This window comes from Pipistrellus kuhlii, unplaced genomic scaffold (genome assembly GCF_014108245.1).
Source record: "Pipistrellus kuhlii isolate mPipKuh1 unplaced genomic scaffold, mPipKuh1.p scaffold_m20_p_3, whole genome shotgun sequence".
NCBI lineage: Eukaryota > Metazoa > Chordata > Mammalia > Chiroptera > Vespertilionidae > Pipistrellus > Pipistrellus kuhlii.
Window position 1 is genome coordinate 52,625,386 of NW_023425529.1, and position 25,751 is coordinate 52,651,136.

Consider the following 25,751-nt stretch of genomic DNA (forward strand, 5'->3'; position numbering starts at 1 on the left):
TATTTCAGTGATATTTTTGTCAAAGCAATTATTTTATTTTTATTTAATGTAGTATAGTATATCTGCAGTTTCATTTACTAAGTGCCCTAAAAGTTCACCCAGGAATTTTCATAACTGTTTAAGTGTATTGCCTTTATTATTGTAAAGATTTTGTAGTTAGAACTTATCCAAAAAAACTTTAGGTTTTAGGTTTCCAAGGAACCTTAACTTGTCTGCAAGTGCTTTGATCTCATCTTTAACAAATATCATCTAGTATGTCTTTAATAACGTGAGCAAATATTTCTCAATGTTGGAAATCAGATGTACCACTTTTGGAAAGATGAACATCATTATGATATGTTTTATTTCATATATTAAAAATTATTTTGATATTGCTTTTTATTTTTTCTATATCATCTTCTGTTGAAAGTAATAACTAATTTTTAAAAATTAGGCTGTTCCTATTATAAGAGAAATGCTCTTAAATGTCAAATCCCATTTTATAATTTTAATAATTTAAGAACTGACTTTATAAATTATATAAAAACTGGAGTGAGGAACGAAGTTCAGCCCTTTCTGAAAACTGATTCTTCTATACTTTAGGCTTCTAGTATGAGAATTCAGTTGCCACTTATTCAGTTATTTCTATTGTAAAAGGCATTCAGAGTTCCAAACAGGTAACTTACAAAGTTCTAGAACTCAATTCATTTCTCATCTAGGAACTTTCAGTATAGCTCATTAGCTTTTTTACTTGAACACTGGCTAAAGAGGTATTTAGTAATTGCACCTAGTCTTTGAGGTAATGGCAAAAGTAAATATGATTATCGCTGATACATAATTGTATACATAGTGCATACTCTGTAAGAATTTGTCGAATGTAAGAACTTTGATTCCATAACTAATGATACTTCTAATATACTTAGAGCCCTCCTTTAGAAATTGAAAAATGACTGTTTCACAAGTTTAAAACGAGAATGAAGTAATTAGCCTAATAGTGATGAATTTTTAGGAGGTAGGCTTGACTTTCAATATATATTTTGGTTGAATTAAAAGTTTCCTGTAATTTAATACCAATGCCAAATTTTGGCTTTTGTTCTCTCTCTTTTTTTTAAATATATTTTTTTGATTTTTTACAGGAAGGGAGAGGGATGAAGAGCTAGAAACATCCATGAGAGAGAAACATCCATCAGCTGCCTCCTGCACACCCCCCACTGGGGATGTGCCGCAAACCAAGGTACATGCCCTTGTCTGGAATCGGGGACTTTTCAGTCTGCAGGTCGACGCTCTATCCACTGAACTAAACGGGTTTTGGCGGCTTTTGTTCTTTAAAGAACTGATACATTTTCGGTTTTATTTGGTGATTTTTATTTGGGGAGGGGAGTGTGATTGATAGACCCTCAGGCAAAGCCTTTCTACGGTTAAGAAGCACTTTCATCCGTATACTAGTTCAATTGTTTATACTCCCCCAGTATCTTCACAGTATTACCCGAAACGGTTTGTTCTGACTACTTATTAATCTGCTCAGAAACAGTAAGCAGATTAATAATACAGGACAGTGCTAATTATATATGTGCTTTGGAAGAGATGTATTCTTCCCTAATACTTGAAGGGAGGCATTCTATAGTTGGGCCACAGTGCTTGAAGCTATATATATATTATTGATTTCAGAAAGAAGGGAAAGGGAAAGAGAAACAGAAACATCAATAATGAGAGAGAATCATTGATCAGCTGCCTTCTGCATGTCCCCTGCTGGTGATGGAACCGACAACCAGGGCATGTACCCTGACCAGGAATCAATTGGACCTTGCTTCCTGGGTCATAGGTCAGTGCTTAACCACTGATGTACACCAGCCAGGCAATCCTATATAATAAGAGGTAATATGCAAATTGACCATCACTCCATCACAAGATGGCTGCCTACAATCAGATCGGCAGGGGAGTTACTTAGGGACGACCAAATGACTGAACAGCAGGCTGTGTGGGGTGACCAGGCCAGTGAGGAGGAGACTGTGAGGGGTGACTAGGCATGCAGCGGGGGCATTTGAGGATGACCAGGCCAGCAGAGGGGGGCAGTTAGGGGCAACCAGGCTGACGGGGTGGGGGTGCATTTGGAGGTGACCAGGCCGGCAGAGGGGGGGCAATTAGGCTGGTAGGGGGTCGGTGAGAGGCAACTGGGCTGGCAAAGGGGGACAGTTGAGGGCAACCAGGCCAGCAGGAGAGTAATAAGAGTAACCAAGCCAGAAGGGGGCAGTTAGGAGCAACCAGGTCGGCAGGGAGGGGGCAATTGGGGGCAACCTGGCCAGCAGTGGGGTGACCAGGCCGGCAAGGAGGGCAATCAGGGGCAATCAGGCTGGCAGGGGGGGCCAGTTAGGGGCAACCAGGCCAGCATGCAGAGGCAGTGAGAGGCAATCAGGTCGCTGATGGAGGGCAATTAGGGGATACCAGGCAGGTAGGCAGGTGAGCAATTAGGAGCCAGTGGATTATGAGAGAAATGTCCGACTGCTGTTTAGGGCCTAAACCAGCAGTCAGACTTTCCTCAAGAGGTCCTAAATTAGAGAGGGTGCAGGCTAGGTAGAGGGGACCCTCCTGTGCATGAATTTTGTGCACCGAGCCTCTAGTTGTAGCTATTTTTAAATTAATGATAAGTTGAGATTTTTAAGATTTCAAATCTGATAGAAAAACAGAAGAAACGAATATTGATAAAGGATAGTGCCTTATTTATTATTACTTACCTTTGGATTTGGATTTTCTACGTAGTTTTCTCTATCTTAATTGTTTTTGCTTATAAATATATATTTTGCATATTAAATAGTTTTTATAGTGGCTATAATTTTATTCTGTCATTTTCTAATGAGGGGAGTGGTTAGATTACAGTAATACATCCCTTCGTCTTTTTTACACCTGCTTATTTTTCTTAGTCCTTAAAATACAAATTTTCATACCTCAACAGCATAACTTTTTTTTTTTAGCGTAAGCATACTAGCTAATTTGTTTTGGAATATTTGTATGAAAAAACTTTTGTTTAAAAAATTTAAAGCTTTATAAAATTACTTCCATGTAATTGATATTCAGTGACCTTCAGAGGCAGTGTCCTCTGAAACTTTGTTTATGTATTTAATGATGAAAACCTTTTTAGCCATTTCCTATTTGCAGGCACCATTCTATAAACACAGATGAGAGGATCTAACTGAATATGGAAATGTGGTCAAAGTTTGTAATATATTTTTTTAAAACATTTTTATTCATTTCAGAGAGGAAAGGAGAGAGGGAGAGAAAAACATCAATGATGAGAATCATTGATTGGCTGCTTCCTGCATGCCCCCTATTGGGGATGGAGCCTGCACCCTGGGCATGTGCTCTTGACCACAATCGAACCCAGGACCCTTCATTCCTAATGTTGATATTTTATTCACTGAATTAAACCATCTATGCCCTAGATCAGTGGTTCTCAACCTTTCTAATGTCGCGACCCTTTAATACAGTTCCTCATGTTGTGGTGACCCCCAACCATAAAACTATTTTCTTTGCTACTTCATAACTGGAATCCATCGGAAAACACAGATATTTACATTGTGATTAATTAACAGTAGCAAAAGAAGTGATGGGTAGTAAGTTTGAGAGGAGCTTTGGATCACATTGGCAAAGTGGAGGAGAAGTAGGTTGGAATATGTCTTGTCAGGGAGAATGGTTGAGTGATGATAAATCATAAGATCTATATTGTATTCCCAAAGAAGAAAATTCAATAAAACTTTGATTGATTGGAAGAAGATGGATGGGTTAAGGAACTAGCAGTAGCAATTTAATCGAAGAGCAATGGATTTGGGGAGTGAGAGAATTAGAAGGTTAGGGGTTGGGACAATAATGGGACATTGAATTTTAGAATACCAAGTAGTATTACACTAGAGGATGATAAGGTCCAGAGAGTGGGTGGTAGAAGAGCAAAGGGAATGAAAGTCATTTGAGGTGAGGGTCAATTATGCTTTTTGGTGGATTTTTATTTTTTAATGGAGTCGATTTGGTAAGTGTATAAAAAAGTACAAATAATCTTCCTTGGCTAGGCTTTTTTTCGTCTTGTGCATTAAGGTCTGATAAAAGTTGATTGGCAGGGATTTTTGCCTTAAAAAAAGGTTCTGTGATAGAGCTCATTAGTGTCCAGTGTTAGCTAGCTGAGGGGGACATTTGGTGAAAAAGATGTCTTCAACTTACCATAACAGGATTCTCCCCTTAGTCAACTATTTGGATACTGAGGCCAAAGTCAGTTTGCTCTTCTTATAGGGAGAAGATCTCATTTTTAGTACCTTATGACAGTGAAGAATGAGGGTTGGATAGTGTTTTTTTCCATGTAGGTTTTGATTTTATTCAGATTCTTACTTGGAGGAAGAGAACTGTTCAAGTCCCAAGATAAACTCATTTTACCTATGAAGGAATTGAATTTGCTCAGTTTATAAATGACAGAGCAGGGATTAAACCAGAGTTTAAACCCAGAGATGCAACCCATACTCTATGCCCTATTTCTGTTCCTCATGCTGTCTCGTCAGGTTGAAATTATGTTGAACAAAGGGGGGGGAAAAGTCTCATAGTGAAATTATGTGATTCCAGTTACGAGTTATTGGTTCACTTAAGTCAACTTTTGATGTCCTGCTTGCTCCCAGGCTATCATTTCAGAAAGACTCTGATCGGTTCCCATGAGGTGTATTCCAAGATGGTTTTCTCCTGGTCCTGCTTTAATACAGTTGATATCTTCACAACTTTCATTTTTGCCTCCTCTTGTAGTTGGCATCCATCCATACAGTTAGACTGGTAGACCTGCAATCACTGTGTCAATACATTGATAATTTTTCTCTCACTTGATACTTTAGCTTAAACATTTTCTATATGTACAGGTGTTTCTTCTTCTTATTATTGCGATGAATGCATTATCTTTCATCATAGTCCATGCACCATAATTTACTTAACAACTTCCAGAATACTTGCTTTCAGTTTCTCTCTGCTGGTATTGATAATGTTGGTAATTAACATCTTCACTCACAGCTTTTTTTTTTTTCTTATTTGTTACTGACTCATAAAGGGAATAAAAGCCCTCGTGTATTTTGAAAGTAACTACTGGAATCTGTGAAGCAGTGTTTACATCTTTGAAAAATGGTTGTGTATAAGCTGCAAAATTCCCCCTTGTTGCCAGTAAGAGAGGAAGGTTTGGGATACAGATTTTATCATTGCTCTCTTTTATAGAGACTTGTGAAAACAGTCTAGTGGCATTTGGACCATCAAATCCATTTAATTTATTGTTCCTTTTAAATATTATGTTATAGGAGATGGAGGGCAAAGTGGTTCACTATTATGTAGATAATTAGGGCTTCTTAATGAAAAATCCAGGAGGCAAGACAGAGTGACCCTCCTCCCACCCCACATCAGTCTCTTACAAGTCAGTGTTTTCATATATAGTAACAGTACTGCTTGAATAACTACCCATTCAATTTAAGACTCAGTCCCAAAGCAAAGAGAGAGTCATTTCTGCTTAAGTGCAGTACATTAGACACAGCAAATATGACACTCCAAAACAGAAAGGGCTATGAATAATTTCAACCACACTTAGAAATATCTTTTTTTAATTGAGTTTATTGGGGAGGCATTGGTTAACAAAACCATATATGTTTCAAGTGAGGGCTAGTGTTTAGATGCTTACCGTATTTTTCCGTGTATAAGAAGTTCTAAAATTGTTAGACTGAAAATTGAAGGACATCTTATACAAAGAAGTCAGCTGAAGAGGGAGTTGTGAGAGTGCATAGTAGCCCATGCTTTGTCAAACAGGCTTTCTTCAAACACAAGCCTTATTGTTACTGACATCAACTGATGATGTAATTGGAGGTGGAGGTGGAGAGTGTGCAGATGCAACAGAGACCTGAGTGTTCTGAGCCCATAAAAATGTCAACAACAACAAAAAAGATAAATACCAGATTGTCTTACTCTGCAAAATTCAAACTGAATGTAATTAGTTATGCAAAAGAGCATGGAAATAGAGCTGCAGAGAGACAATTTGGACCTCCCTCCACTGAGTGTATGATCAGATAGTGGAGAAAACAGGAAGAACAATTACTTAAAATGCCAAAAAATAAGGCCTTAAGAGGAAAATTAACAAAATGTTTAAAATACTGATTTCTTAATTTTGGGTTGGAAAAGTCTTATACATGGGCGTGTCTTATTCATGGAAAAATATGGTAATTGGGAGCTATTTTGGCTTAGTATTTTATTATGTACTGTGGCCTTCTTTGTTCACTGGTCAGAGAAATTTGCTCATGTTAAAACCAATTGTGTTCTAGCCTGTATAATAAAAGCCTAATATGCTAAATGTTCAGTCGTTCAATTATCTGTTCAGTCAAAGCATAATATGTTAATGATATGCTAAGGCTGCTCAGCCGCTTGCTATGATGTGCACTGACCACCAGGGGGCAGGCAGTTGACAGTAGGTTAGCTTGCTGCTGGGGTCCAGTTGATCGGGATTGAGTAAGATAGGCCAGACACGCCTTGGAGCCCTTCCCCGGTCCCTCCCCAGCTGGCCAACCTCCTGCGTTCCTCCCCAGCCCCAATCATGCACTGATGGGGTCCCTTGGCCTGGCATGTGCCCTTTCGCAATCCAGGACCCCTTGGGGGATATTGGTGCACCAGTTTCGGCCTGATCCCACAGGCCAGACCAAGGGACCCCACTGGTGCACTAATTTGTGCAAGTAGCAATGGTCTTTTAATTTGAGACATTCCTACCTCTTAAAATTATTAAGTCCTAACCATTAGGGCTCTTAGTTGTGAGCAATGAAATCTGACTGACTGATATAAATAGAAATGACATTGAGTGGCTCACAGCATTCGTAGAAGGCTGGATGGAGCCAGCCTTAAGAAAAAGCACAGGAAAAAGAGAGGCTAAGCAGCTAGAGTCCCAGTACAACATGCCAATGAGATCATTATTGCTGTCTCTGCTGAACAGTGACTGGGTGCCTCAGATTTAGTTGTACTGGTCCCTTCATGCAACCACTGGTTCTGCTGCCATCACTGCTCTTGGAAAGTACATGTCATCTCCACTGTGGCCATTGTCAGAAAAAATTGTCTCTTGTCTCTTTGCTTTTCTGTGCCACTAAGTTCCCATATGATAATGTGTGAGTGAGATAAGTGTGGCTGCCAGGACATGTGGGAAAGCAAGCACTTATTTGGCATTTTCCATTTTTAATAGTGCAACATAGCCTCTATCTATCACGCATCAAAACTCATGAAGTTGTGATTTCTTCAAATAAAAGCAAGGTCTTTACATGGTTGGAAGCCAACACAATTGCAAAGGTCTACACATAGTGTAGTCAACAATGTGTTAATTTTATGCATTAATTCACTGGTTCTCAAACAAAGAACCCAGAAGACACGTGTCCTCCCATAGTTATTTTTAAACATTTATAGAGCATGGTACCATTTGTTCTTTAGCAAGTAATAAGAAGTAACAAAATACATGAGCAAGTAGCAAGCAAATTAATAGGGAAACTTGGACATAAAAGTATTTGTGTATTATTTTTAGAAGTGTGGAGACCAGAATAAGTAGAAAATAGGCATGCTTCTTTTTATTTTATTTTTTCTTTTAATCTTTATTGTTGAAAGTTTTGCATAGGTCCTCCTTTTTCTCCCATGGCATGTTTCTTGATAGTTAAAATATTCTGAGTTTCTATGATGGAAGCTGTATATCAATATTTATGTTAAAATTTTGTCCAATAGAAATATAATGTGGACCCCAAGTATAATCCAAGATATAATTTTAAATTGAATTTAAAAAGTAAAAACACCATTTTAATAATATGTATTATTTAACCCAATATGTTCAAAATAATGTCACTCAACATTCAGTATAAATATTTAAGGGATAGTTTACATTTTTTTTTTTTATCATGTTAAGTCTTCAAAAATGTAGTGTGTTTTAAACTTAGAGCACAGCTTATTTCAGACTAGCCACATACAATGTGCTTAATAGTCACATGTAACCAATGCCTACCATATTGGACATCACAGTTCTGTGGCATTGAATAAAATGCCATTTGATCTCCAAGTACTAACCATTCTTATGATGTAGTGTTTTAGACATTTTGTGAAAACTGAATGAGTGTTTAAAAAAATATAACCTAAAAGTAATAAGTGCTTGGTTATCCATTCTCTTTTAATTCAAAACCAGTTTTACTTGATATTGCAGTGTTTTGCCATTTTTTATCATGGGGAGGGAGGTGTGAAATGGGGAAGAGAAACCTAATTTTGTTTTCCTTCATTATTTTTTATTTTCTGAACATTGAAATCTGTGAGTAATTATAGGGTATTCCAGATGTGCCTTAAGGCAGAGAAAGCAACATGCTGTAGTGCAGAGCTTGCTTGCATGTGAATAATTAAATTAATCATATTTTATTACATTTTATTGAAGTTTTAAAAATAAAAATACAATAGTGACTGAGTCTGTGCTTTAGAGTTTATCTATCATATATAATTTTTCCCCTAGGTAATTCATATTGAAAGTAAGTCTTTTGTTCTAATTATTTTTATTCTTGCAGGCTGCTGAATCAGGAATAATAAAAGTTAAAACAATAGCTGCACGAAACACCGAAATTTTGGCAGGTAATTTTTTGTATTAAAAATTCAATAATCAATGAAAAATTGACTAATAGAAGTAGAATATTTAAAAAAAAAAGCATTTTCTATAGCATAAAGTTCTTAACTTATTAACTAACTGGGTTTCTCAGAGATGAATGCTATAAAATTCTCTGAAATAAAAAAATATAAAATTACTAACCCTTTAAAGGATTTTTCTTATCTTTTCATTCTCCTCTATCTTTTGTCAATCACCTAAGACACACCTTACATATCCAATTAATATTTGTTGTATTAAATTTAATGTTAGATTGGCTCTCAGTCCACCTTCTAAGACCTATTTTATCTTTAATATAAACAAGTCATAATGTAGTGTTATAATAAACCTAGTAGTACTATATGAGTTTTCAGTCCTGCGACTAAGGCATTATAGTCAAGAAGAAAGAATGGGAGTTGGGTAGAGGAAAGAAAACAAGTGTTTTCTTACATTCTCATGACTGAGCCTGGTGTTCAAGAAGAGCTTTGAAGAGGTTTTTTGGGGGGCACCATTTTGATATAGTCTACTTTTTCTTTGGTGCCTTTCTGTTCTTACATCAGTAATGAACGTGGAAAAGAAGGAAACTGGTATTTTTGAAAATTGGTTACATGTCAGCTTTTTGTGCCGCTCTGTCTTATATAAGACAGTCTTATGGGGAAATATTTTTATTTTATAGTAGAGCAAGTTGAGATGTAAGGAGATTAAGTTATTTGCCTATGATCACATGATAAGTAATGGAAACAGATTCAAACCCAGGGTTATTCAGAGCCATCCATTTTTTCTGCTGCAGTGCCATGGTGTTTCCATACCAGCTGCCCCTCCCCCCGTGTTTCTACTTTACCTGATCCTTCCTTCAATCTGCTTTCCAGTTCCAATAATGCTGTTGGGCTCAGCTAGTTATAGGAGAAGAGCAGTCCTATTAAGTTAATTTACACAAAGTATAAATACTACTAAGAATTTCTAACTCTCATAAATCTCTACATTTTTTTAAAAAAAGATACCAATAAATGTCTAATTGGTGGGATCTCAGAGTATTACAAAATGAAATGAACACTTTTGGGGACAGTTTAAAAATGGGAGGTGAGAATGGGTTTCACATAGGCTTGCCAGCTTTGCTGCAAGTTTGTCCTTAGGGTTAGTGCTCTTAAGTTACATCTGTTTCTCACAGCCTCTTCTCTGATTTTGAACATTCTGTCAAAACATCACATAGTTCTATAATATTATTCACAGCATTGAATAATGCTCAGTGTGCATGTTGAGAAGGGGTAAAGTGAAGGGAAAAGGAAAAGGTATGTATTGTTGCATTTGGAGGGTGGGCAATTGGATTTTAGAAGATGCATATTGGGTAGATTAGTTACTGTGAGAAAATTAATGATTAAAGATAAATTATAATCTATTTTAAATCTGGAGATATCATAGATCAGTCATATTAGATATCATTACACATATTTACTTTTGCTACTGTCATTGCTGATATTACGGTAAGTTTTTCATTATTCTTCAATAATAGAAGTTTACATTGGGTCTGTAGTTGATGGAAGATATTTTAAAAAGACTGATTTCTTTAGATGATCACTACCTGTTATAGAGTTGTATACCACGTAAAATATCTAATTAGTTAATCTTAAGGATGAGTAATAAAAATTTTCTCAGTTTGTATGAGTTTAGTATATAAGTAAGCTATTAATTTCATCCTACTCCACTTAGCTTTATCTAAACCAGGGTAGATCAAATCTTTATGCACATACAATTAATCATTCATGCTTTAATATTCATAGTATCCAAAGCCATGAACCTAAGGAGCTATTTAAACTTTTTCCTGTTTTTTTTTTTCCTTTTTAACCAAGTATTTATGACAATTGATAACTTTAAATTTTATAGGTTTTTTTTTAGACCACTGTCATCTTGAAAAAAATCAAAGGCTCTTAAGAATAAAAAGTTAAAATTCATCAATATGTACTTTCTAAACTATTTAGTTCAGAGTACAGTTAATACTGAGAAAATAGTTTAGTTGATTTTTTAAAATTTCCTGAGGAATGTCTGCTTCTCTATAGTGTTAAAGACTATAGGTTACTGTTCGTGTTGTGATGGATGTTAAAGATACATAATTGAGGCATCTTAAATGAGGTGAGATACTGAATTCTCAGAGATCTTTGCATATTCAGAAAACATAATGGTTTGCTATAAAAATCAGAACCTGGAGTTAGGATCTGTCTGATTAGTGATACTCAGTATAAATTTCTAGCCAATTTTAATTTTCTTAGATTTATTTTCCAAGGGAAGGTTATTTACATCGCAGAATAAATCTTTGCTTTACATCTCCCCTTCTTTTAAGCATCCTCCTTTAATGTTTATTTTTCTTTGTTTTCACTGCTGTCATGAATGCTGACATAAGTGGGAATGCTATGCCAGGTAATGTCAGCATTGATTCAAATATACAGATCATTTTCTCAAAATATCCTTTTCTTTTAAAAACAAAACTCTGTAAGTGAGAGATAGCAACATAAAATTTTTCATTTACAAGGCCAAATGCCTTAATCTTATATTTGACTATCATATGTTACAAATTGTTTTTATTATCCCATCTTAAAATATACTTGAAATTGACTGACAAGGCATATGCTATACAAAAAGTACATAAAGAATCTGCTTTTTGAATAAATATTTGAACAAGAAATTAATGAAGTTGTGATGTCTTTTAAAACTGTATTTTTAACACCTACATAGAACTATAGGATTACATCTACCCATAACTGCTTTCAGCTACTGTCAGATACATGTAGAATTTTAAACAGATAATTATTATGTACTAGGAGCCCAGTGCACAAATTAGTGCACCTTGAAAGGAGTTGTGGGCTAAAGCTGAGGTGGGCTCAGGGGTGGGTCTCAGCCCATCCTCCACGCTCCTGCCTAGCCCCTCCTGCCTTGGCCCCCTATCTGCCAGCAGTCCCACTCGTGACGCTGCCACTCTCACACTGTTTATTGTGTGGAGCAATAGGTGCAAGCAGCAGGTGTGAGCGGGATTAGTGCTGTCAGTGGGTACGAGCAGCTGCTGTTGTCCCAATCACCTTTCAGGAGCCGGGGTAGGTGGAGAAGCCCTGAGGGGCAATCGGGGCCGGCTCTGGGCACCAGCAGTGGGTGTGAGCGACAGCTCCGGTGCCTGCAATGGGGGTGAGCAGGGCCAGCACCGGAAGCAGGTGCAAGCGCCAGGTGGGACTGCGGCGCACAGAAACAAATAATTTTCAGTAACCATCAGAGGTTTGCCCTGGCACCCCCACTCACCTCCACCATCCCACACAGCTGACACCTGGCATGTTCTGTGCTCTGCCGCCTACTGCTGCCACCTGCTATGTTCCATGCGTGCCCCCTGGTGGTCAGTGCACGTCATAGCGATCAGTTGTTCCGCCTTTAGGTCTTTGCATATTGGCTTTTTATTATATAGGGTAGGATGATTTGTCTTCTTTTCTCACATAGATTCTCTCACCTTTTTCATTTTTACATGATCTTATTACTAAAAGGTCTCTAACTTAAGTAATTTAAGTAAATATTCTTTGTAATTTTCCCCCAACATTAAAAAGTAAATTATCTGCTGATTTTATTTAGTATATTCTGTCTTATCAATAAATATACCTGTGATATTTCATAAACATTTATAGACTATATCATACAACATATTCTTAGCAGAAATAATTATGTAAGAATCACCACATGTGATACAAAGATGGTTAATATAATTTACCTATAATCTATATGGAAATATAAGAAATGTATTTGAATATATTTGAGCCATGCTGTTTAGCTTACCTACCTTTTGAAGTTCTTTGCCAGAAATTTTCCCTTTCAGATGACATACTCCCTGTGAGGTCAGGATCAATATCTTACTCTTCCTTATATTGCTAGTAGGTAGTACATTATCTGTGAAGTCGTAAGCCCTCATAAATGCAGATATGTGTCTAGTATGTTTTTCTACTTTTCTGTAATTTTCCATTATGATGATTTGAGTACATTTTGTCTTACTTAATTCATGTCAGCCAGGTAACAGAGTAATGAAGGAGACAGATCCTAAATAGAGAATTCTAATACTATATGGTAAATGCCTAGATGGAAGTATAGATTAGACAGGCTTGTTATGGAAATAGGGAAGGCACTTAGTCCATCCTGGGAATCTAAAGGTGAGTCTTGAAACCTGTAAAAGAGATAGCCAGGCAAATAAGTTATAGAAGAGGAAAGTAAAGGAGATTACTCATATACATGAGGTATAAAATATCTTGGTTTATTTAGATATACTATTCAGGTATTACCATTGTGTGATATCCTGAGCAGCTTGATGGAAAGAGTTTGAATCAGGGAAGTGAAACATTAATATCTACACTAATAAAAGTGAAACATGCAAATTGATTGTACCTCCACTACTCCCACAAGCCATGCCCATCAGCCAATCAGGAGTGAGTATACAAATTAACCCAACCAAGATGGAGTGAGCAGGAGGCATGGGTTTCCTTAGCAGTAGAGGAAGCCAAACTTTCTGCAGCCTTGGCCTGCCCTGGCCTCCACTCAAGGCTACAAAGTTTCAATAATAGAAGATAGATAAATCCCAGATATCAGGGCCTCCGGTTGGGTCACTGGGGGGCGTGGCCAGCCTGCAAACCACCACAGACCCCTGGTCCAGGCCCCCCAAACTCCAAGGGAACCCCACCCTGATCTGGGACACCCTTCAGGACACACCAGCCTGCCCCTACCTGTATACCAGGCTTCTATCATTCTATCTAATAAAAGAATAATATGCAGATTGACTCACTCCAATACACAAGAAGGCTCCCCCCCCATGTGGTGATAGATGGCTTCCCCCATGTGGATACAAGATGGCCGCCACAAGATGGCCAGCAGGGAAGGGTAGTTGGGAGGGACCAGGCCTACAAAGGAGGGTAGTTGAGGGCGATCAAGCCTCCAGGGGAGAGCAGTTAAGGATGACCACACTGGCAGAGGAGGGAAGTTGGCAGCAATCAGGTTGGCAGGGGAGCATTTAGGCATCAGTCAGGCTGGCAGGAGAGTGGTTAGGAGTGATCAGGCTGGCAGGCAGAAGCAGTTAGGGGCAATCAGGAAGGCAGGAAGGCAGTCAGTTGGGAGCCTGCAGTCCTGGATTATGAGAAGGATATCTGACTGCCCTGGTAGGATTGGGCCGAACGGGCAGTCAGACATCCTTTGAGGGGTCCCAGATTGGAGAGGTGCAGGCTGGGCTGAGGGACACACTCCTCTCCCAGTTCCCATGCGTGAATTTCATGTACCAGACCTCTAGTCTTAAATAATAAAAGGCTAATATGTAAATCAACTAAACAGCGGAATGACTGGTTGCTATGATGAGCACTGATTACCAGAATGCAGATGCTCAATGCAGGATCTGCCTGCCCCCTGGTGGTCAGTGCGCTCCCACAGGAGGGCACCGCTCAGCCACAAGCCGGGCTCATTGCTGGCGAGCATAGCGGCGGTGGCAGGAGTCTCTCTCACCTCCGCAACAGTGCTAGATTCCTCAGTGGACATCCTCTGAGGAGTCCGGACTACAAGAGGGCGCAGGCCGGTTTGAGGGCCCCCTGCCCAATGCATGAATGCACCAGGCTTCTAGTTTTTATATAAATTACTCTGATAGCAATTCAGAAGATTCGTTTCAATGTACCGTCAGTAAGGCAGAGGTCTGTTGGTAAACTATTACTATAATCTAGGCTAGAAGACACAGGGGGCCCTAACTAATGCCATGCTCACAATTTGACCTAATGGGCCAGAGTTTCTTTACAATATAGTGTGTCTAATTTATTATATTTCCTTGGGTGTTTTTTTATTTTAATTTGAAAAATTTTAATTTTTATCCTGCTTTTTATTATAAATACTTTTCTTTGATGCCATCTTTTCTCATTTTTTTGAAGTTATCCTATAATTTAGTAAGTAATTATAGCTTATTTAACCATTCCTCTATGGTAGGCATATTTTAGTATTTAGAATTTTTTAAAGATTAATTGCTAGAAATGAAATTAATAAACTAAAGGGTATGACATGTTCTTGGAAGTTGTCACCACATTGCTTTCTACAAAGATAAAACTTGATGCATTTACCAATACATGTATTTTTAAATCATCCTTGCCAGATTCTTATTATTTTACGAAATATTGTTCAGATTATTACAGTTGTTCCCCTCCCCCCCATAGTTCCCCTCTGTCCTTACTAATCCCATCCTCTATCCTTACCACGCCGCCCCCCCCTCGCCCCACTGTCCTCATCCACAGGTATAAGATTTTTGTCCAGTCTGTTCCCGCACCACCCACACCCCTTTCCTCCAGAGGATTGTCAGTCCATTCTCTTTCTATGCTCCTGATTCTATGATATTCACCAGTTTATTCTGTTCCTCAGATTTTTTTATTCACTTGATTTTTAGATTCACTTGTTGATAGATACGTGGTGTTTGTTGATCATAATTTTTACATTTGCCTATTTCTTCTTCTTCTTAAAGAATACCTTTCAGCATCTCATATAATACTGGTTTGGCGGTGATGAACTCCTTTAGCTTTTTCTTATCTGTGAAGCTCTTTATCTAACCTTCAATTCTGAATGATAGCTTTGCCGGTAATCTTGGTTGTAGGTTCTTGCTATTCATCACTTTGACTATTTCGTGCCACACACTCTCTCTCTCTCTATGTCTTTTGCTCTTGGCATTTTATTTATGATGTGTCTTGGTGTGGTCCTCTTTGGATTCCTTTTGTTTGGGGTTCTGTGCACTTCCTGGACTTGTAAGTCTATTTCTTTTCCCAGGTGGGGGAAGTTTTCAGTCATTATTTCTTCAAATAGGTTTTCAGTATCTTGCTCTATCTCTTCTTCTGACACTCCCATAATTCGGATGTTGGTACACTTGAAGTTGTCCCAAAAGCTCCTTACACTATCTTCATATTTTTGGATTCTTTTTTTGTTTGTTTGTTTGTTTGTATTTTAAATCTTTGCAATCCTCTAGTCTGTTGTTGGATCTCTGTATATTATTTTTTATTTCAGTCAGTGTATGCTTAATTTTTAGTTGGTCCTTTTTCATATCCTTGAGGGTCTCTAAATTTATTGGCCTTTTCTAGAAAATTCTTGAAAAACTTTATAATTGTGATTTTGAATTCTATATCTAATCATTTGCTTTCCTCCATTTCTTTCATTTGTGACCTGTTTCTTTGTTTCCACATTTTAGCTGCTTCCCTGAATTCATAGAGTGGCTTTGTATGCTAGATGTCCTATAGGGCCCAGTGGTTCAGTCTCCCCAGTTACCTGAGGTGGACACTCTTGGTGCACCCTTTGTGGGCTGTGTGCACAGTCTTGTAGTTAAGCCTTAATTGTTGTTGGTATCACTGGAGGAATTGACCTCCAGGCCAATTGGCTATGAGGTTCATCTGGGAGAACTGTGTTGGAGACACCCTTATTAGATAAGACTTTCAGAAGCCTCTGGGCTCAGCTTGGATGGGGCGGAGTCTCAGGATGGAGCAAACAGCAATGGCTTCTGGGTCTGGATCTCAGGGTGGAGCAAACAGCAGTGGCTTCCTGTCAGCCCTGCCCTAAGAGGCCCCTAGGTCTCAGTGTCCCATGGTAATCGCTTCAACCACCTCTGAGAGAAAGCTGCCTTCGAGTTTCACCTGCTACCAGGCAGTCCAGTTTCTCCCCGAATGAGTCTGGGTCCACAGATTCTGGCCCGAAACTGGAGTTTAGAGCAGTCAGGAGCTTTTGTTTCCCTCCCAATTGAGAAAGCCAGCTGAGTACTCAGTTGCCAGTCCCCTCTGTGCATGCACCTCCATACCTCTGCCTTCCACAGCTCCTGTGAGTCTCAGTGTGCTTTTCTTTTTCCTTCTGGTTGTAGAATTTCCACTCAACCAGCCTTCCTGTGGTTCTGAATGATGTTCGTTTTGTCTTTTAGTTGTAGTTTTGAAATTGTTGTGCGAGGTAGTTGGTCCGAAGGTTGTGGGTTATTGTTAAGCTGAAATTGTTGTGCGAGGCAGCAGTTTAGATGTTTATCTATGTTGCCATCTTGGTTTCTATCAAGATTATTATTTTTAAAGAATCCTTTTGGTAATTGAACAGACAGATGACTTCTCATTTTAATTAACATTTCTCTTTGAATATATTCCATTTTACATTTAAGTTTTTGTATCATCAAATTTTTGAGGTATTTATATAGTAAAATTGTTAAATTCCCATCATGTGTATATTTTCTGCAAGTCATTTACCTTTAAATTTTTAATTAGAGCCTTTTTATTTTTACATTATCTAATTTTCTGATTTGTTGTACTCTGCTTAGGAAGCCCTTCTATCACATAGTTTCTATTTTTTTTTCTAGTTTTTCTATAGTTTGATTTTTTTTCTTCTTAATAATATACGGGATGACATGAGAACTTAGATTTTACTTTCTTTTGCAAAATTACTAATTGTACCTACATCATTTGTTGAATAATCCTTCCTTTTCAATAATGTACTTTTAATATGAGACTCTCCATGCTTTTATTTGTCTTTCAGTTCTTGAATTATTTAAAACCATTTCAGACCTTTTGAACCATTAACATTTTTTTAAATGTTAGGAATATCAGTCTTTTTCCTAAGTAGATTTTTAAGGGTTTTGGGGATAGCAATTGTTTCCACATCACATTTTATTTCTTTCACAAGAATTATAATTTGTTACTTAATGGCCATTAAAATTCATTATAATAAAACTTTTATTAGTCCCTATTAGTGTTACTCATAGTGGGGTATCCTAGTTTAATTCTTTTTTTTCAGGATAAAAACTGCAATTATGCAGTGAAACTCCTCAGAGCAAGGAAACCCCTAGGATATGGGGACCTGCTGGACCTCTTTCAGGTGTGTGAAAGTGCATCATTTGATCTCATAGTTATAAAGTTTGGACATAAAATACACTTATTAAACATACAGTGTTAATCAAAGGAGTTGTTCTTATTAAGGGACTTAGGTAGAAAATAATATTTTTTAGCCCCCAAAAAGATATCTTTAAATTTTAATGGAAATTGAAATAGAGAATTTTGATTAAAAAGAGTTGACCTTTTCCTTTTTTCCTAAACTGATAAAAAATGATTAAATCGAGTTAGATGTTCTTTATATTTCAGGACAGTGTTTTTTGTTTTTTTTTTTCATGTGATTTTCAGAGTTTATACCTATAAAATTTTTATATAAAACTACACTTAAATAGTATGTCATTAAAATTATTGTATACAAAAGGAGGGTAGATATTCTCTCATATAGAAGAGTAAGATTAATTTCTGCTTCTTAGGTCAGCTATCACTTTTAAAAGAAAAAAACCAGTAGCTTTTTCTCCCCCTGATCATTATCTTACTGCATTGCGATCTGGATATGAGGAATATGTTTTTGTATTTGTTTTCATATTATGCCTCAAGAGACAGAATAGATCAATAGATTTTTTTTGATCATTCTGTATATTATAGAAACTTCCCTTTTGACCATTATATTGTCATATAAAGTGGGAGGAATCAAAAAGTGGGAAGGAGACAAGAGATATTTTATTACTTTGAGTTATAGTAAAAGGAAATTTAAAAAAATTATTTTTATTACTGTATTAAGTTTATCTCCACTTGATAGACTTGGATAACTGTGACTGACATGGATTCACCATTTCATTATAATTCACCTTATTTTATTCATTCGAAGATGCAGTTTTTCAGTTTAATATTCCCCAAATTGGTATGCAGCATACAATTGATGGCATCTAAGAATCACTGTAGGCCAGGTGGTGTTATAGTTGTTTATTTTCAGTGCATATGTGAACATATTTATAGTTGTTCTTATTAGCACATCTGTTACGTGCATTGTTATCACATTAAGTTTAATTGCCATGTAAAATGTCACCTTAATATTGTACACAGACTTTCTGTTAATGTTTTATGGTAAGTAAGCACCAGCATCAAGACATAGGTGTTATTAAGAACTGACAATAGTGAAGTACTCTGTCAATAAATGAGGCATCTACAATGCTCTTGATGGCCTAGATGCTAGAGGATGAAATTGTAAGGAAAAATTTAAGTGATTAATTAGCACTGTATCATAGTTTAATTGGCACTGATTTACTTTCTTGAGAGATTATGAATATGTCTTAAAACGATTGTCATTAGCCATTCTATTAAAATACATTGTTTTTCCGTCTATGAAGACAGGTTCCCTTTCGCACATTTATCTGAAGACTTAAGGCAGACAACTCTAAAGTGCAGATCATTGGTTCTTCTTAGATACTTTTAACTCTTTTCCTTCCATTTGTATCAAGTCCTGTTTACTTTAAATAGGGGCAACATAATGTGGAAAATGTAGTGGAACCAGGAGTTAGAAGACATTTTCCAATTCTGGCTGTACTACATAATTGTTGCTTGGGCCAAGTCATGCCATATAAGGTCTATTTCAGGGGTCTTCAAACTTCTCTCATTATGAGAATCACCTGGTAGAGTTGTTAAAACACAGATTCCCGGATCCCAACTATAAGAAGTGCTATCAGGAATCTGTTTTAACACCTCCACCAGGTGATTCTCATAATGAGAGAAGTTTGAAGACCCCTGGCTGTACTACATAATTGTTGCTTGGGCCAAGTCATGCCATATAAGGTCTATGTGGTTATTGTGATACCAAATGAGAAACACGTGCTAACATTCTAAACATTATGAATGTGGCTTGTTACTATTGACACTTACTTGCCTGAGCAGTATTTAGTCATTAGAAATGTTCAGCTGAGTGAGGGGTAGCCTCTTACATGGCAGGATATTTACCGCATCAGAGCTTTATTGTCATCTTTTCAGAATTCATATAAATGTTTTGAGACATTGTTGTGGAAAATTTATGTCTCTGGATTTGAATCAAAACCTTTATGCACAAGAAAGCAAGGAAATAAGGCATGGGAACCCTTTTGGAAACTGTTTTTCTCCAGTCATTTTTGCCATTTCTTAGCTGTTCTAACTCATCAATTTATTCTGGCATACTGAGGGGCTTTACAGAGCATGGTGTAAGAAATTGTAGTCTTTATTTACCATACCATAAAGGGAATTTTTGGATGCATAAAGACAGGAATTTAAATAAAATTCATGTTAATGTTGGTTTTATTCTTTTTAAAAATATATTTTATTGATTTTTTACAGAGAGGAAAGGAGAGGGATAGAGAGTCAGAAACATTGATGGGAGAGAAACATCGATTAGCTGCCTCCTGCACACTCCCCATCATGCCCTTGACTGGAATTCAATCTGGGACCCTTGAGTCCACAGGCTGAAGCTCTATCCACTAAGCCAAACCGGTTAGGGCTGGTTTTATTCTTATAATAGTTATTCTGGGTGACTTTATTATAATTTCTTTGTCAAAACTTGTTAAAATTCAGATTATGTCTTTATTATATGTTTTAACCTAAAAAATAATTGATGTGTATAGTGCCTTTGAAAGCAATATACCAAAAACATATGTTTAATGTTGTTCTTGATTCATAATTCCATGTTATTTATTCAGATTCCCTGAGGATGACAAACCTGTCTTATTTTTGTATAGCCATTCAATGTGTATTGATTTAATTTCATTTTATAAATTTAATTATATATAATTCAGTGTGCACATTTTCTAACCTTTTACATTTTTGTTGCCACTTTAAACTTCTGAAGGAATTAGCTTGGTAGAAAGAGTTAAATTAAGATTTGTAATTATAGCATGTGCATCCAATTTAAAGTAATGTTTCATTAATAAAAGGAGTAATGTTATTGTTTTTAATGAGCTTATTTCTTGAGGAAAAATTAGGCTATGAAAATGCAAGTCATCTATAATAATAAAAGCATAATATGCTAATTAGACCGGAAGGTTGCTGGGCAAAGCTGCGGTGGCAGAGGCCAAGGCAGAGGCAGTTAGCGGTGATCAGGCAGGCAGGCGAGCATCTAGGGGCGATCAGGCAGGCAGGCAAGTGGTTAGGGATGGCAGGCAGGCAGAGTGGGTAGGGGTGATCAGGTGGGCAGGCGAGTGGTTAGGGGCGATCAGGTAGGCAGGTGGACAGTTAGGGTTGAACTGGCAGGCAGGCAGAGTGGGTAGGGGTGATCAGGCAGGCAAGCGAGTGGTTAGGAGCCAGTGGTTCCGGATTGTGAGGGAGCAAGCCAGGCTATGGGACCACTCCCGCTCCCATGTACAAATTTTGTGCACTGAGCCTCTAATATAATATAATTATAGAGAGTTTCTGAATATTCAAAAGTATGGTGGAATGATGCATATACTATTTTAAATTACTTTTTTTGCTCTATAATATGAATTTTTATTCATGTTTTCCTTTCTGCATTGTTGAAGGTCTGATATGCTTTTCTGAGGCAGGATAGAACTTCTGAGAAGTTAACCTTAAAGAGTATAGCACCATAAGAAGGACCAGTGATATAGTGTCAGGAGAAAGGCATGACAAAGCTATAGTTAAGAGGTGTAGTTTAGATATGAATTTAAAACATCTATTTGAAGTGTTTTAACTCTTACACTTGATTTTTATTTTGGTGTTAATTTTACATAAAGTTTTTCAATTATTACTGGTTGTAATTATATAAAATATATTGCTATTTATGATTTAGATTTAATAATTTATTTTATATGTGTTCCAAATAAAGCATTAAAAGAGAACAGCTCAGAGGTTGTTCAACCTTTTCTAATGGGTTGTGGAACCAAGGAACCGAAGATCACTCAGCTATGTTTGGCCGCCATTCAGAGACTCATGTCACATGAAGTTGTGTCTGAGGTAATGTGAAGATTTTATCTGAACTATGCACCTAAAAATCAAAGCAGTTTTCACAGGAGGAATGAAACATACCTGATATTTAATGTAAAACAGTTTTATGACTACTAATGTGCTTGAAGGACATAGCTTATTTAAAAAGATTAGCTAATTATTTTGTTATTAAGTACTCATAAATAATAAAGATGGAAGTGTATTTTTTTCAAGTCATTTATAAGTATGAGTAGTCCCAGAGAACCACACATATTTTCATATCACTGAAGAGAATACCTTATATAATAAAAGGCTAATATGCAAATTGTCCCCGTGGGAGTTCGACCATCTGGGACTTTGACCACTCACTATGATGTGTGGTGACCACCAAGGGGTGGCGTGGAACGTAGGAAGGCTCTGGCTGGCAGTCAGCAGCTGGCAGCCAGGGGAAGAAAGGCCCTGATAAACCCAGATCACTGGCCAGGCCTAGGCACCCTACCTTGAGAGAATTTCATGCACTGGGTCTCTAGTAAGTCATAATATTTTTTTAAGGTAGGAAGGAAAATCTTGACTGTTTCTTAAATTATCTGAAATGAAATTGATTGTCCATTAATGAAATGATTGTATCTAATTTTATGATGGTAAAACAAGGAACAACATTTCATCATTATGAATCTATATCCTCATCCTATATAATAAAAGGCTAATAGGCAAATTGCCTGAACAGCTGAATGACCAGTCGCTATGACATGTACTGATCACCATGAGGCAGGCAGACAATGCAGGAGCTGCCCCCTGGGGGTCAATGCACTCCCACAGGGGGAGCACTGCTCAGCCAGAAGCGTGGCTCATGGCTGCCAAGCACAGCAGCAGTGGCGGCAGCCTCTCCACCTCCACAGAAGCACTAATGATGTCTGATTCACAGCTCAGAAGTTCAAAAAGACTAAGCCATCAGTTGGACATCCCCCAAGGGCTCCCAGACTGCGAAAGGGCACAGGCTGGGGCTGAGGGACCCACCCCCTCTGTGCATGAATTTTGTGCACTAGGCCTCTAGTATAAATATAATGCTGTTAACCTTAACTTTTTGTACTATTTAAAGTATTTTAATAGAAATGGTAAATTCTTTTGCCTTTAGTATAGCATTCAAAATAGTCTCAATAAAAAAATAATTGAGATTATAAAGGCATTGTTAATTGAAGTTGAATTTTATTTTTTTCTATAACATATAGATAACACTAGAGATCTGGTGCACAGATTCATGCACCAGTGGGGTCCCTCGGCCGGGCCTGAGCCCTCTTGCAATCCAGGACCCCTCAGGGGATGTTGGACTGCTGGTTTCAGTTTGATCCTCGCAGGCCAGGCCAAGGGACCCCACCGGTGTGAGAATCCATGCACCAGGCCTCTAGCATGCATATAAGATATTTGGTTAATCTCTTCCCACCCTCCCCCCTTCCCTCTGAGACTCATCAGTCTGTTCCATGTTTCCATGCCTGTGCTTTAAGCGTTTGCTCCCTGGTAGTCAATGAACATCATAGTTACCGGTCGAACATTTGCTTAGGCTTTTATATATATAGATAAGAAACAGCAGACACAGGGAATTTCCATATGTCCAGATTCATCAATGTCCAAAGGAAATACTGTTGTAGACATAAGCTTTGATTTTGACTACGTATTTCAGATCTGCATGTTGTTATTTGAAAATATTGAAATGGCGTATTTTAAAGAAATTCTTTTTTTAGAAGAAATTTAATTGGTTGTAAGTTTCAAATTAGTTGAGAGATGTGTTTGGATCTATATATCTAAAACATAGGTTTTGTTATTGTCATCAAGAAATTCCAAATGAGGTAATATTTGTATAGTATTTTTTTTTTTTTTTTGGGAACTTAAATACTTATGTTTTATTTGTTGACAATAATTAAAATAATTGCTTTACAGACTGCAGCTGGAAATATAATTAACATGCTTTGGCAGCTAATGGAAAATAGTCTTGAAGAACTTAAGCTACTTCAAACAGTTCTTGTTCTTTTAACAACCAACACAGTAGTTCATGATGAGGCACTCTCTAAGGTAGGAAACCTGTTTTGACAAAGTTCATAAGTTTCTTGGCACAGTATTTGAATAACGTGTGGAAAGAGAAAAGCCTGATTTGAACCAAAGGTAACTTCCCTGTATCTATTGTGATAATGGACATTGTGGATTACAAACCATTGGTGCCTTATTTTCCTCAGACTAAAATTGAAATCAGTTTAGGGTGATGAAGCAAAGCCCTTTGGGTATAGCTGACAGGGTTAGTTATGAATAGGAAATGGAAGAAGAAAATAGCAGAGGAATACAAATAGAGGAAGAGGAAAGTAAGGGGGAAAAACGTATTTTGAGGTATCAGTGTTCTCCACAATTGCCTTGACTATTCCTCTGATAGCTTTCTTACTCCCTTTTAAAAATAATTTCACCTGTATGTGATATGTAAGTCAGATAGTTTAAACCTATCCATTAAATAGCTGAAAAATCAGCCTTTTGGCATTTATACTAGATAAGGTTGCATGTACAATAAGTATTTCTTATTTCTTACTACTCCCACCCTCTTGGGAATATGTAAGTTACTCTATTATTTATTTCACTCTCCAAAAAGTTTTCTTTTAATTATGAAATATTTCATAAGAACAGAGTGTAATATAAAGAACTGTCATTAATTAATGGTTTATTGTTTAAGGAATTTGTTGGAGTTTTACTAATAGTTCTATTATAATTAGCATTCCTTTAAGGATGGACAGCTTATAAATAGAAAAGTATGCTGTCTTGAGAGTATCTTTTCTAGTTACTTTCAATGTTCTTAGGTTATAATGAAATTTTACTTAATTGCAAATAGCTTATTCTTTTAATCTCATACCTGCTTTATAAAATATTTTATGTACAGTATTTTTATAAAAGGATGGTAAGAAGTAGGTTTATAGTTGTGAGAATGCAAAACACAGTTTATTCTTGTATTATCATTTATTAATTATTGTGTTATTGTCCACATGAACAACTGTAAACCTAGTTTTGCCCCATCCTGTATATACTTTTGTTGTATGTAATTCTTCTTGGTTTCTAGCTTTCAAATTATTGTGTGTGTGTGTGTGTGTGTGTGTGTGTGTGTGTGTGTAATTTTTATAAAAAATTGTTTGACCTACCAAAGCAATAAGAACTGATTATAGTTTTATAAATAAATATTAGGTTACTTTTAATATGGTTAATTTGGAAATGTTATATTTTGTGATAAAAATGAAGTAAAAAGAAATTCTATACATTTGAAATGTAAAGAGTAATAGTGGTATAAAGGCTTAATTATTTTCTTAAAAACATTTGATATAATTAATATAACACAGAATTTAAACAATCATGTCTTTCTTAAAAAATGTTTTTTTTTTTTTACTTGTCTGTTTAAATATGTTTTTTATTGATTTTAGAGAGAGAAAATGGGGGCGGGGGGAGAAACATTGATGAGAGAGAAACATTGGTTGCCTTTTGCATGTATCCCTAACTGGGACTGAACCCACAACCTGGGCATGTGCCCTGACCAGGAATTGAACTGGCAACGTTTCTGTGACTCAACCAACTGAGTCACACCAACCAGGCCAAAAATGTGTCTTTTAAAACTGAGACTTCTAAAAGAACACATAGGAGAAAATCTACCATGGGTAGGCAGACATTTCTTATGTAGGGAAAAAAGTCCATAAATCATAAAAAGAGCCACAGAATGGGGAAAATACTAAAAAGAATCTGATAAGAGTTTTATCTAGAGTTTATAAAAAATTCTTATAACTCATTTGAAAGACCAACAACCCCTCAAAATGGACAGATGATTTCAGCAGAAACTACACAGTATAAGATATTTAAATGGCTCAGCCTCAAAAAGTATCAAGGAAAGCAAACTAAAACCATAAGGAGATATCATTACATCCATTAGAATAGCTAAAATTTCAAAAGACTGACGATATCAAGTGTTGAGGATGTGGAATAGTTCTAAACTCATATATACTGCTGAAGGGATTATGAAATTATAAAGCCACTTTGGAAAATTAACAGTTTCTTAAAAGATTAACCTATACTTAACCATATGATGCAGCCATTTCACTTCTAGGTATTTATTTAACCAAGGTAAATATAAACATATGTCCTCATAGAGACTTGCATATGAATTTTCATAGCAGCTTTATTCACATAGCCAAAAACTGAAAACATCTCAAGTGTCCATCAGCAGGTGAATGGATAAATATGAATGGATAAACCAAGTCATGCTAGTGTGGTGGCTGAACATCAACCTATGAACCAGGAGGTCTCTGGTTCAATTCCAGGTCTGGGTTGGGGGCTCAGGCCCCATTGGGGTCATGCAGGTGACAGCCAATCAATGTTTCTCTCTC

General features: G+C 36.9%; 1 protein-coding gene across 27 annotated transcripts in view; it reads left to right on the plus strand.

The window, feature by feature from the left end:
* Positions 1-25,751, plus strand: part of MON2 (MON2 homolog, regulator of endosome-to-Golgi trafficking) — a 100,469-nt gene that overhangs the window by 1,583 nt on the left and 73,135 nt on the right. For 14 of the 27 annotated variants that reach the window (XR_004991501.2, XM_045588208.1, XM_036458566.2 and 11 more), the window contains exons 2-4: positions 8,544-8,607; positions 21,254-21,381; positions 23,287-23,418. The exons of 1 other annotated variant lie outside the window; for it this stretch is intronic. Coding sequence is in view for 19 of the 26 variants with exons in the window: in XM_045588208.1 (XP_045444164.1) it covers positions 8,544-8,607; positions 21,254-21,381; positions 23,287-23,418 (324 nt within the window). In the remaining 7 variants the exon portion in view is untranslated. Of the gene's footprint in view, positions 1-8,543; positions 8,608-17,401; positions 17,483-21,251; positions 21,382-23,284; positions 23,419-25,751 lie in introns of those variants that run through there. 12 more of the 27 variants (XM_036458575.2, XM_036458576.2, XM_036458582.2 and 9 more) reach the window with 9 other exon arrangements.